Source organism: Macrobrachium nipponense, chromosome 13 (genome assembly GCF_015104395.2).
Source record: "Macrobrachium nipponense isolate FS-2020 chromosome 13, ASM1510439v2, whole genome shotgun sequence".
Lineage (NCBI taxonomy): Eukaryota > Metazoa > Arthropoda > Malacostraca > Decapoda > Palaemonidae > Macrobrachium > Macrobrachium nipponense.
Genome location: NC_087206.1, coordinates 50,304,715 through 50,316,300, shown reverse-complemented (window position 1 = coordinate 50,316,300; position 11,586 = coordinate 50,304,715). Strand labels below are relative to the sequence as shown.

The following is an 11,586-nucleotide window of genomic DNA, read 5'->3' as shown; positions in this document are numbered from 1 at the left end:
AGGAGAATCGTTTGTTGTATGGAATTTTTTTTTTTTTTTTTTTTTTTTTTTTAATCAATAAAAAGTTTATGTTACTAAAAACTGCGATTTTCATTTACACATTATTTTTTTGCAGCAAAATTTTGTTATTTATAATAATTCGAGTTTAACTCGAATTTAAAGGATTCTTCATAATCGTGTTAGAATTGATTTTAGTTTGCAATGGATTTTAGAAGTGAACTGCAATACTTTATTTTATATGGAAGGTTTGATGTTTAGATGTAATAAGTTTGCTTTGTTAATCGTTGAAGGATATGAAAGTTAGAGGGAAATAAGTATAAAATGTTTTGTAAGAGTTTTATTGATTCGTGAAAGGGAAAGGTAAATGCAAGGATTGGTGGAGTGACAGGATTCGAAGCAGAAGATACAGAGAAGATTGGTGGAGTGCCAGGAAAAGCAGCAGATTCAGAGAAGATTGGTGGAGTGTCAGGAGAAGCAAACGATTGAGAGAAGATTGGTGGAGTGCCAGGAAAAGCCGAGGATTGAGAGAAGATTGGTGGAGTGCCAGAAGAAGCAGAGGATTCAAAAAAGATTCAGGGATCGTCAGAAGAAGAAGCAGAGAATTCAGAGAAGATTTGTGGAGTGCCAGGATAAGAAGCAGAGGATTCAGAGAAGCCCCTGGAGGATTGAAAGGATTCAGGGTCATATTCTGGTTCTAAGGTTAAGCAGAGTGTTACTCTCTTAAGGGCGGGACGGCGGGACGAGGCCCGCCAGGCGTCCCGGGGACGGGCGGGAGGCCCCCCGGCAGGAGTCCCAGGGGCCCGGGCGGGCCTCCGCCCCCGGCCCACGTCCCGGGGACGGGCGGGCCTCCGCCCGCCCAGGCGTCCCGGGGACCGGGCGGGGCCTCCGCCCGCCAGGCGTCCCGGGGACGGGAGGGCGGGCCTCCGCCCGCCAGGCGTCCCTCGGGGCCGGGGCGGGGCCTCCCCGCCCGCCAAGGCGTCCCGGGGACGGGCGGGGCCTCCGCCCGCCAGGCGTTCCCGGGGACGGGCGGGCCTCCGCCCGCCCGCCAGGCGTCCCGGGGACGGGCGGGCCTCCGCCCGCCAGGCGTCCCGGGGAAGGGCGGGCCTCCGCCCGCCAGGCGTCCCGGGGAAAGGGCGGGCCTCCGCCCCGGGGCCAGTCCCGGGGGAACCGGCGGGCCTCCCGCCCGGCCAGGAGTCCCGGGGGGACCGGCGGGCCTCCGCCCGCCAGGCGTTCCCGGGGACCGGCGGGGCCTCCGCCCGCCAGGCCGTCCCGGGGACCGGGAGGGCCTCCGCCCGCCAGGGTCCCGGGGGCGGGCGGGCCTCCCGCCCGCCAGGCGTCCGGGGGACCGGGCGGGCCTCCCGACCGCCAGGCGTCCCGGGGACCGGCGGGCGGGCCTCCGACCGCCAGGCGTCCCGGGGACCGGCGGGCCCCGCCCGCCAGGCGGTCCCGGGGACCGGCGGGGCCTCCGCCCGCCAGGCGTCAGGGGACCGGCGGGCCTCCGCCCGCCAGGGCGTTCCGGGGACCGGCGGGCCTCCGCCCGCGGCCAGGCCGTCCCGGGGAACCGGCGGGCCTAAGCCCGCCAGGCCCGTTCCCGGGGACAGGCGGGGCCTCCGCCCGCCAGGCGTCCCGGGGACCGGCGGGGCCTCCGCCCGCAGGCGTCCCGGGGGACCGGCGGGCTCCGCCCGCCAGGCCGTCCCGGGGGGACCGGCGGGCCTTCCCGCCCGCCAGGCGTCCCGGGGACCGGCGGGCCTCCGCCCGCCCAAGGCGTCCCGGGGACCGGCGGGCCTCCGCCCGCCAGGCGTCCCGGGGACCGGCGGGCCTCCGCCCAGCCAGGCGTCCCGGGGACGGCGGGCGGCCTCCGCCCGCCACCGCCCTTGCGGGGGGGACCGGCGTCCCGCCAGGCGTCCGGGGGACCGGAGGGCCTCCGCCCGCCAGCCCAGTCCACCCGGCGGGCCTCCGCCCGCCAGGGGGCGGGGGGCCTCCGGGGACGGCGGGCCTCCCCGGGAACCGGGACCAGCGTCCGGGGACCGGCGCCTCCGCCCGGCCAGGCGTTACCGGGGACCGGCGGGCCTCAAGCCCGCCAGGCGGGTCCCGGGGGACCGGCGGGGGCCTCAGGCCGCCAGGCGTCCCAGGGGGACCGGCGGGCCTCCGCCCGCCAGTCCCTGGGACCGGCGGGGCCTCCGCCCGCCAAGGCGTCCCGGGGGACCCGGCGGGCTCCGCCCGCCAGGCGTCCCTGGGACCGGCGGGCCTCCCGACGGGGGACGGCGGGCCTCCGCCCGATCCGCCGCAGCCAGTCCCAGGGACCGGCCTCGCCACCTCCGCCCGCCAGGCGTCCAGGGGACCGCCCGCTTCGGGCCGCCAGGGCCCGTCCTGACCAGGGCCTCCGCCCGCCAGGGCCCATCGACGAGGCGGGCCTCCGCCCGCCAGGCGTCCCTGGGACGGGCGGGCAGCTAGCCGCCAGGCGTCCCGGGGAAGGGCGGGCAGCGACACCCGCCAGGCGTCCCGGGGAAGGGCGGGCAGCGGCCCGCCAGGCGTCCCGGGGACGGGCCGGGGCAGCGGCCCGCCAGGCGTCCCGGGGACAGGCGGGCAGAGGCCCGCCAGGCATCCAGGGGAGGGGACCGGGCCGGTCAGGGGAGCGGGCAGCGGCCACGCAGGCGTCCGGGGACGGGCGGGCAGAGGCCCGCCAGGCGTCCCGGGGACGGGACGAGGGCCAGCAGCGCGCCAGGCGTCCACCGGGGACGGGCGGGCAGAGGACCCCGCCAGGCGTCCAGGGGCAACGGGCGGGCAAGGGGGATGGCCCGCCACGGCGTCCCGGGGACGGGACGGGAGGGCAGAGCCCCCGGACCAGGGCGTACCCGGGGACGGGCAGAGGGCAATGGGCCCGCCAGTGGCGTCCCGGGGACGGGCGGGCCCTACGCCCTGCCCACAGGGGTCAAGGGGACGGGCGGGCCTACCGCCCGCCAGTCTTGTCCCGGGGACAGGGCGGGCAGGGGGAGCAGGGGGGGGAAAAAGGGGGGGGGGGGGCCCCCCCCAGGTAAGGTTAAGAAAATGTATTGTAGAAGCGTGCTTGATAAAGAAAAAAAAAATATCTGCGTAAAACACGTTCCAGGGAAATCAAATACATAACCCACATTCTGTGACATAATGTAAACTGTAGATTCCATACCTGTCGTCTGTGTGAGGTCACAGATGCAGATGGAGGTTGGACATCCTACTCATTGTATATTATCATACAAATAATAATGATAAAATATTGACACTAGCTCACGTGTTTTTAGTTATGTTCCTTTTACTGATTACCAGTTTAATGCTAATGTTTTTGGAAGATCATGCATATTTCATAGGTTTAAAGTGAAAAGTAATATTATTTATAGTATCTCAAATTAAAATGAAAAAAAAAAGTGATATTGGTTCAAATTTATCTGCCAGATTGTCGGAAAAATGTGATGGTTTTTTAGTTTAACATTTAGTCAACTGAAATAAGCCTTAACATAGACCAGGCTTTGTAAATATCACTACTTTTATTTTGTTATTTGAAATAAAGGGAATTACAAAACGCGCTTCATTCCAAGAAAAGAAGGAAAACAGATTAAGGTAATAAAGTTGAGACAGAATAAGAGCACAGCAGTTAAGAACTAAGGCTAGATTATTAAAAGGGGGGAGGTCCAAAAAGGTGAAGAAATAAGCCCTGACTGAATTTAGAATTAGTGGAGCTAAAAGCTGCAGCCTACGAATGGCCATATACTAGGCAACTTAACTCTCCAATGCAAAGGAGTAGAAGCTAGTGGCTCCTATCCCTCCCTAAGACAGGAAATGGTCAATCAGGGAAACGGCAAGGACTATGGCAGTTGACTTTACAGGAGAGAAAAGTTACATTCCTACAAAAAACATATTAACTCTTTTACACGTTAGAATTGGCTATAACTACATCGGCACTAGAAAACTACTTTGCTTCTTGAAACACAGGAATTGAGTTAAGTTATTTTCTATTACAATGCATCTTGAAAACAAGGATGAAAATATCCTTACTAAAGAAATATAGTAAAATGGATAATGACTCGTATTTTGCAACTGACCTGGTGCTGTAGGTAAGAAAATAAGAACAACGAGGCTTTTGGTTCTTCACACCACCCATAATCTATAAAAGTAACTTAATAAGCTTATTCTCTCTCTCTCTTTCTCTCTACTCTATTTGTCTTGTTATATTCTGGGGTTCTGTCTTTCTCTTTTCCACCAAATATGAACCTGTTATATTGGTGAAAGTATCCTAAATATTTCATGGTGTTTAATTACTAAAATTTAGTAAATAAAGAAAATTATATATAGCCCAAATTTTTTGTGTATTGCCCACTTCGCCGCTTTCTCTATAGGAGGTTGGCCAATCATGAATTGTATAAGTATATAGACATGTATCTGTGTGTATTGGTTGCTACCTCAATAAAGTAAGTGAACTGAAAATTTTGCTAATTTGCTGATATAGATGTTCTATATATATATATATATATATATATATATATATATATATATATATATATATATATATATATATATATATCTATATATATATATAATATATATATATATAATATATATATATATATATATATATATATATATATATATATATATATATATATATATATATATATATATATATATATATATATATATATATATATAGAGGTGGCTTGCTGCTTACAGAACACCACCATTAACACTTGGTGAAAGTTTTGTATCGATCTCGTGGACAGTCATGTCAGTATATAAGATTAATAATCTATAGGAAATGCCATTTCAATAAATACTAGAGTTTTCTAAGCACTTTTAGTCTTCATATTTATTTCGCATATTTCCTTAAATGCACATTTTACACTCAAACCCAGTATCGTCAACAACAAAATGTTTACGACCACTCTCTTAATTAACGTTAATAGATTAAGGATACTTTACTCTATGCTCAAGAAAACTATCTGCTGCCCACTCCTCCTTCCTTGTCCTGACGGCGCAACATCTATTGGATGCTCCGTTAGTTACTTGCTCAACTGCTCCGGGGTTTCATAGTCGCGGATTCGTGTTCACTTTGGATCAGCGGAGGGAACGAACTATTGTGCGTGACAGTAAGTTGGCACAGGTTTACCTGGTAACACCGTTCTTTGAGAGCTTCCCCTCACCTCTCCTCCCCCTTCTCTCCTCTCTCTCTGAATGTTACTTAGTTTAAGTATATTTTGCACGGTTTTTTTTGTATCTATCTATCTATCTAATCTAATAATAATAATTTAAAATGTTGTATATATACATATATAACGATTCACGCTGTTGTTACCTGCCAGCAAGGCTGGCATTACGGTACGGTACGGTTGATATTTATAGCCTATGTGTACGGTACGGAATTACGCAACGACAATTTTACCGAAGTACGGTACGGTACAGTTCAGGTACGGAAATAATGTGCAAATTCCGTACCGTACTACCTTACCTTAGGCAATGGATATATTACTTTTGGTCTACGTTGAAAACAAGGGAACAATATTAATTAATTATTAATAATAATAACCAGTAATTATAGCATTTTTTTAAACTATTATTATTTAGCATCAGGCAGCAGCAGCAGTAGTAGTAGCTATTACTATTTTTGGTCTTAAGATAACAAAAATTTTTTTTTTCCTTTCTTTAGTGACCATTGACTTGGGTTATGAGTAAATGATTATAATTATTGGAGTAAGAGATATCTGCATGTATGGTGGAGTAGTAGAACGATAGACACTGTGATTGATGGTAAATCTACTGTTATACTTGTGTTTAGTTACCTCCTTCGCAAGCTTCATTTGGACTCAGGGCATCAGCCATATGCTTGCATTACGAAGGTGAAGAAGAGATGGCCGTCTAGGAACATAGCTGTCGGCATGGTAGCAGAATTCCGTTTGTCACGCAATTTTTAATTTTTTTTTTTTTTTTTTTTTTTTAGCAAGAGAGAGCTGCCAATTGCCTACAGATTGGTTTGAATAGTTACTCTATGTGTTACAAATAAAAATTGAGCATTTTTACCGGACATCCAATAGAGTTAAAGCCTTGATTATACCGAAAAATTACAGCAAAATCTCGTACTGATACCAGTCTTCATTACAGTGTTATTGACCAAAAACGTGACTGCACTGTCTGTGCAACCCACAGTAAGAGAGCTTTACCAATTACAAATAAACCTTACCTTTTATTCAGGCTTGGTGTAATTGTCATTTATCTGATATGTTTTTAATTACACGTTTTGAAGTTAACTGTAATTCCATTTGTTTTTTATTTATAATTAATGGTAATTGTTATTGTAATTGTAACTGAAAACTTTATTTGAGATTGTTATCCTAGAGCCGCCCTCTTACTTTTAGAGAACTCATCTTGACCAAATGCAATGGAGAGATGTTTTGAGTCGCTTCCCAATTCATTTATTATATTATTAAGGGAGAATCTTGACAAGCCAGCTACCAATTCTAAAAAATTTATTCCATTTATTTCCTTTTTTTGTGCAAAAAGTTTTGTGAAATTTTTTTCCAGTATTTGAGTTTTGTATTTCAGTATCATTTTCTTATAATCAGCATAATAATTTTCACCACAATAAACATACTAAAAATTTACTTAGGCAAATCATAGGATGCTAACGATAATTTCTACAGGTCTAAAATATTTTAGATATGTTTGTTTTGTATTTGTACTAAAGGTATCATAAGTTACAAATTACAATTGTTGGAGAAATTGACTGTAAAAGGAAACCAAACTCAAGTATAAAGTCTTTGCAACTATCTGCATTTCTTAAAATTAAATAGGTGTGCGAAATGTAATTGAGTAATACGTTTTATATATGTATTTGTAGCTGTGATTACAATTTTGAAATATTAAAATTGTATTGTATTTGATATTGTTCCCCATCTTGTAATTGAAGTTGTAACTGTAATTCGATAACAAGTCAGGTAATTATGATTCTAATTATTGTAATAGACATAAAGCAAACGTAATTAATCTCCTAACCTGCTTAATGCTTATATTACATAAGATATGCGACAGTAGCTACTTCATACGAAATGGATGAGCATAAAAATATTGGGAACAAAAATTAAATTTTTTTTATGTATACATGGGAGAAAACTGATTAGAAATTCAGTGATTTTTCCACTGCACTTCGGCTTCTCTCGGGGCACCTGTGAATTGTTCAATATTTAATAAATCGACTTTATCTTTCTCGGGATCTATGGGATTCATGTCTGCACCCTTATTTGGCCAGTCAACCAATTCAAATCCTCTCGATCTAGAAACCATTCCTGGACTATTCTGGCCGTATGGATGGGGCAGCCGTCATGAATGAAAATGACAGGACTAGGTGGAAAGGGATAAATCCGCTGGTGAAGTGAAGGGAGTAAGAAATTCTGAAGAATTTTAACGTATTTTCCACTGGGGAAACCCTTCAGTCTTGGTGATATCACATATGCCATGTAAGGAAATCCAGGCCCATACATTTACGGTTACAAGCCACTCCTGGCAACTTCGTAAATGTTTCCTCGGTGGTATCTGAAGGAAAACAATCTGAATTTTTTACAATTTACGCGTTGCTTTCCGTAACTGGGAAAATAATGATATATTGTTTGGGGAAATGTGATGCTAAGTAACAACCCCTGCATTAAGATAATGTTTATTCATCTATGATGATTAATACTTATTACAAGTTTGCCTCCTCCAACCTCTTATACACTAAAACAGCCCGAAAGCAGATTAATGGAATTCACGTTAAGAGAGGAACACCACCACCTTTAGTGTTTCAAACAGACAATTAACAATTTATCATTATGAAGACATACAGAATTTTAAACGTTATCAATGACAGTAATGACCTGAGATGTTGCAATGCCAGTAACAGCCAATTAATCACTCAGTCCCAGTGATCGTGTGATTTAATATATCACTTTGTTCAGTGATAACGATATCACTGCTACAGCACCCCTATTACACGCTAACAAGTTTGTCACCCAATCATGGCTAGACTGAGGTGTTGTATAAATTTTGATAGGTTATCTGTCCTCTGCTAGTAGTATTCGTTATAGTCTCCAAATGAACAGCAACATATGGTTCTCCGGGCACAGATCGTCGCTCTACGAGAAAGTGGGCTTTCAATACGTGCTGTTGCACAGCGTCTTGATGTCTCCCCTACAACAGTAAATAAATGGAAAAGGAAAAGGCAGCACGTTAGCCTGACGGGAAATGACCGACTTTGGATAGCATTTATTTATTTCATTTATTTATTAATTTTTTAAACAATAAACCTTACAAACCCGTAAAATCATGAAACCTAAATTACAGTTGCCTTGGTCCTGTTGAACTCTAATAGTGATTCTTTCTCTTTACTTCCCAGAATACCAAATAGCCCTCCCATAAGTAAACAAGCTATAATTAATCTTGATTATCTAGGTATCTGAATGTTAATTACGTATTTCAGTTCGAAGACTTCCACCACGAATGACCACCCGTTAGGATAACGATGACATTCGACGAGCAGCAGAAGAAGACCCTTTTACCAATACTATTGCTATTCGTGAACGTCTGGCATTAAATGTCTCGGCTATGACGGTGCAAAGACGTCTGCATGAGGCAGGAATACCTCATAGAATTCCTGCCAAGAAGGAATTTCTCGCCGAACGGCATCGTGCTGATAGTCTTGCCTTTGTTCAACAGTTTGTGGGGGAGGATATGGAATTATGGTCTTGAGTCGTATGCAGTGACGAAAGGTCTTTTACTAGCAGAAGTCACGGCAGGATACATAAGTGAAGACCGAGTAATATAAGGTGAGTTTCTATAATCATTAATAACAGTCAGATTATAATAATTATAAGCAAGGGTAATATTATAATCAAAAGATAATAATTTTGTCAATAACCATGTATTTTCCGCTAATTAAATTATATTGCCACGAGAAGTGTGAAAATAAAAAATCTTCATTGAAAACCCCCCATTAGTTCTACTATGGCCAGCTTTCAGGCATTAAGCAAATGCATTATTAATGTTATGAATAATCACGTAGGTAAACTTATATTAGCTATAGAGTACAGCCTCTTTACTGAATTAAAGAATATCATATCATAACGGACCGTTGCAGATCAAACTTAATACTATTATAAGTATTAATCCTTGCAGATGAATAAACATTCTTAACTTATTGCAAGGGTTCTTACTTAGCATTTTATTTTCCCAAACGATATAGCATTATTTTCCCTATTACGAAAAGCAAACCGTAAATTGTTAAAAATTAGATTTTTTCCCTTCAGATACTACAGAAGAAACATTTACGAGGTGACCAGGAATGGGCATGTCACAGTAAGCGTGTGGGGCTGGATCTTCTTACATTGTATGGATGATATCACCAGGATTAAGTGGAGGTTCACTGGGGAAAAATACATTGAAATTCTTCAGGATTTCTAACTTCTTTCACTTCAACAGCGGAATTATTCCTCCCCACCTGCTCCTGTCATTTTCATTCACGACCGCTGCCCCATCCATACGGCCAGAATAGTCCAGGAATCTGTTTCAAGGTCGAGAGGATCTGCAATTGCTTGACTGGCCAAGTAAGGATACAGACATGAACCTCATGAGAATATTTAGGCTAATTTGGTAAAATGTTGGAAGCCTGAGAGGGAGAGGACCACTGGGACGCAATGGAAGGTCTTCCACAACCAACCACAGATCGTCAGAAACCATGAATCTTCTATGCCTAACAGATTGCAAGAGGTGATCTAAAAGGAAGGTGGCTGGACTTCTCACTAATATCAAAAATAAATGTAAAAATTGAGTATGTATATTTGGATTACCCCATGGCTTCCGCTGAACTTCCATGTCGTATGATGTAAACAAAAATCGTAAACAGACCTATGAATATCGTGTAGCTCCAGGTCATGATTATTATAATTTATTTATTAGAAAGGTGAATTTGATATTTCAATGGAGTTCAAAATCTAAAGGGAATTTCGCATCCTGGATTTTTTTCTTTAAAAATTATCTAAAAAGAGAACCCTAGGACAATATCATTAAACTACATTTCTCCAAATAGCTCTTTCCACAATGGACAGGTAAATGACTGAAGGGGCTGTTTAACAGTAGAGACGTCTGTCTCTTATCCTCACACGAATGATGATAAGAGCGAAAGGAATTTCTGTCCGTATGACATTAAAACGTGTATCACAATTAATATATTAGAAAATATAAGCCAAGTAGATATGTTTACCCATATCATGTAATAATTATTGTAATGAACGGCGTTTAGGGAATAACCTCTACAGTATATTCAAGAGGGAATAAAAACCTAACCATGAATACATGAAACCTCTGAATATCAACAATTGTTTATCATTGGCAAACGAATTAAGTTTACCATATGGGAATGGTTAAAAGTTTGCACCAAGTTTGGGAGTCCTTCTTCACTGTCCATTACAAGTTGTGGAATGTTCTCTGTCCCTAGTATTTTCATTTTGATTCCTCAGTAACGTATAGTATCTCTCTCTCTCTCTCTCTCTCTCTCTCTCTCTCTCTCTCTCTCTCTCCATTCTATATGTTTTTACAAGGGAGAGTGAGTTTAACCTTCTTGTAAATGTTGTAAATTCTTCTTGTAAATGTTGTTGTATTCAGAAAATCTACAGTACTATAATATTAGGATAAATACTAAAAACACGCAGGCATTGAAGATAAACAAGAAAATATTTCAAGTGGCGCTTTTCGTTAGCCATACACTCTATCCACGAGCATATCTAGTACTTCGTCCACTCATCGGGGTCGCAACAGGCCCACCTTACCCCTAGGCCCCAACCCATTTCAGTTGTAGCAAAACCAGGCTGAGGAGATCGGTACAGCAAAAGCAAGAAGCTTGTCAGTTTGAATTACATTTTAGAATTCCAAAACCTGTAAGACGGCTTAACAACAAGAACTCAATCCCCGACACCACTCCCCCCGACCCCCCGAAAAGATATATATGCATATATTAGTTTAGTCAAGATTAGAGGGTGTTAATGACATATCAAAACTGCATACTTAGCACAGTGGTATTTCTAGATGACATGTCACTTTAAATTAGCTAATATGAGAGAGAGAGAGAGAGAGAAAGGAGCTAAGGTGTCACACTCTTTCAACACGTTCACTGAGTTTTTGAGTATGTTCAATGAAGTGCTGCTGCGCTTCTCTTTATAGCTTCCTATTATATTATTGGTAGGAAACGCACTGCAACCGATAGTATAAACTTGGCTTACGTGATAAGGTTAAAATATGCTGTTATGATGTTCCTGATTCTCTCCAATTCCAATATAACTCTAAAATTTTGATAAATTTTAAGTATTGCGTAATGAATATGACCGATATATAATAACAGACACGGTGGAAAGATAACGTCTTAGACGAAAGTTCAATGGAATCTTAATAAACAAACTTATATTAAAAGTGAGACAGTAATCTTAGTTACAGTGATATAACCTGCTCAGATTTCTTTTTTTTCTTTTACTCCGTTGTGTGTGTGTGTGTGTGTGTGTGTGTGTGTGTGTTTCTCTTACCTTACCTAATGACTCCTCC

The 11,586-nt window shown here is 44.7% G+C and overlaps 1 protein-coding gene and 1 long non-coding RNA gene across 2 annotated transcripts; one reads left to right on the top strand and one right to left on the bottom strand.

Annotated features, from left to right (window-relative positions):
* Positions 1-712: 712 nt before the first annotated feature.
* LOC135225318 (basic salivary proline-rich protein 2-like) lies at positions 713-4,135 on the bottom strand. Its single transcript, XM_064264649.1, has 4 exons — positions 4,077-4,135; positions 1,778-2,965; positions 1,063-1,713; positions 713-959 (listed from the first exon to the last, which is right to left on the bottom strand). Exons 1-4 carry the CDS (start codon positions 4,133-4,135, stop codon positions 713-715), a joined length of 2,145 nt encoding a protein of 714 aa, XP_064120719.1.
* A 4,443-nt stretch (positions 4,136-8,578) lies between these two features.
* On the top strand, positions 8,579-9,823 carry LOC135225466 (uncharacterized). Its single transcript, XR_010316978.1, has 2 exons — positions 8,579-8,822; positions 9,303-9,823. It is a non-coding gene; the product is annotated as an uncharacterized LOC135225466 (long non-coding RNA).
* Positions 9,824-11,586: the final 1,763 nt, after the last annotated feature.

Bases quoted from the DNA above. Each gene is read 5' to 3' on its own strand.
- LOC135225318 (XM_064264649.1), bottom strand. From the start codon at position 4,135: ATGGGTGGTGTGAAGAACCAAAAGCCTCGTTGTTCTTATTTTCTTACC. The intron at 2,966-4,076 runs GTCAGTTGCAAA...CCCCGGGACAAG, and splicing joins TTTCTTACCTACAGCACCAG to ACTGGCGGGCGGTAGGCCCG. The intron at 1,714-1,777 runs GTCCCCGGGACG...GCGGGCGGGAAG, and splicing joins TGGCGGGCGGAGGCCCGCCG to GCCCGCCGGTCCCCCCGGGA.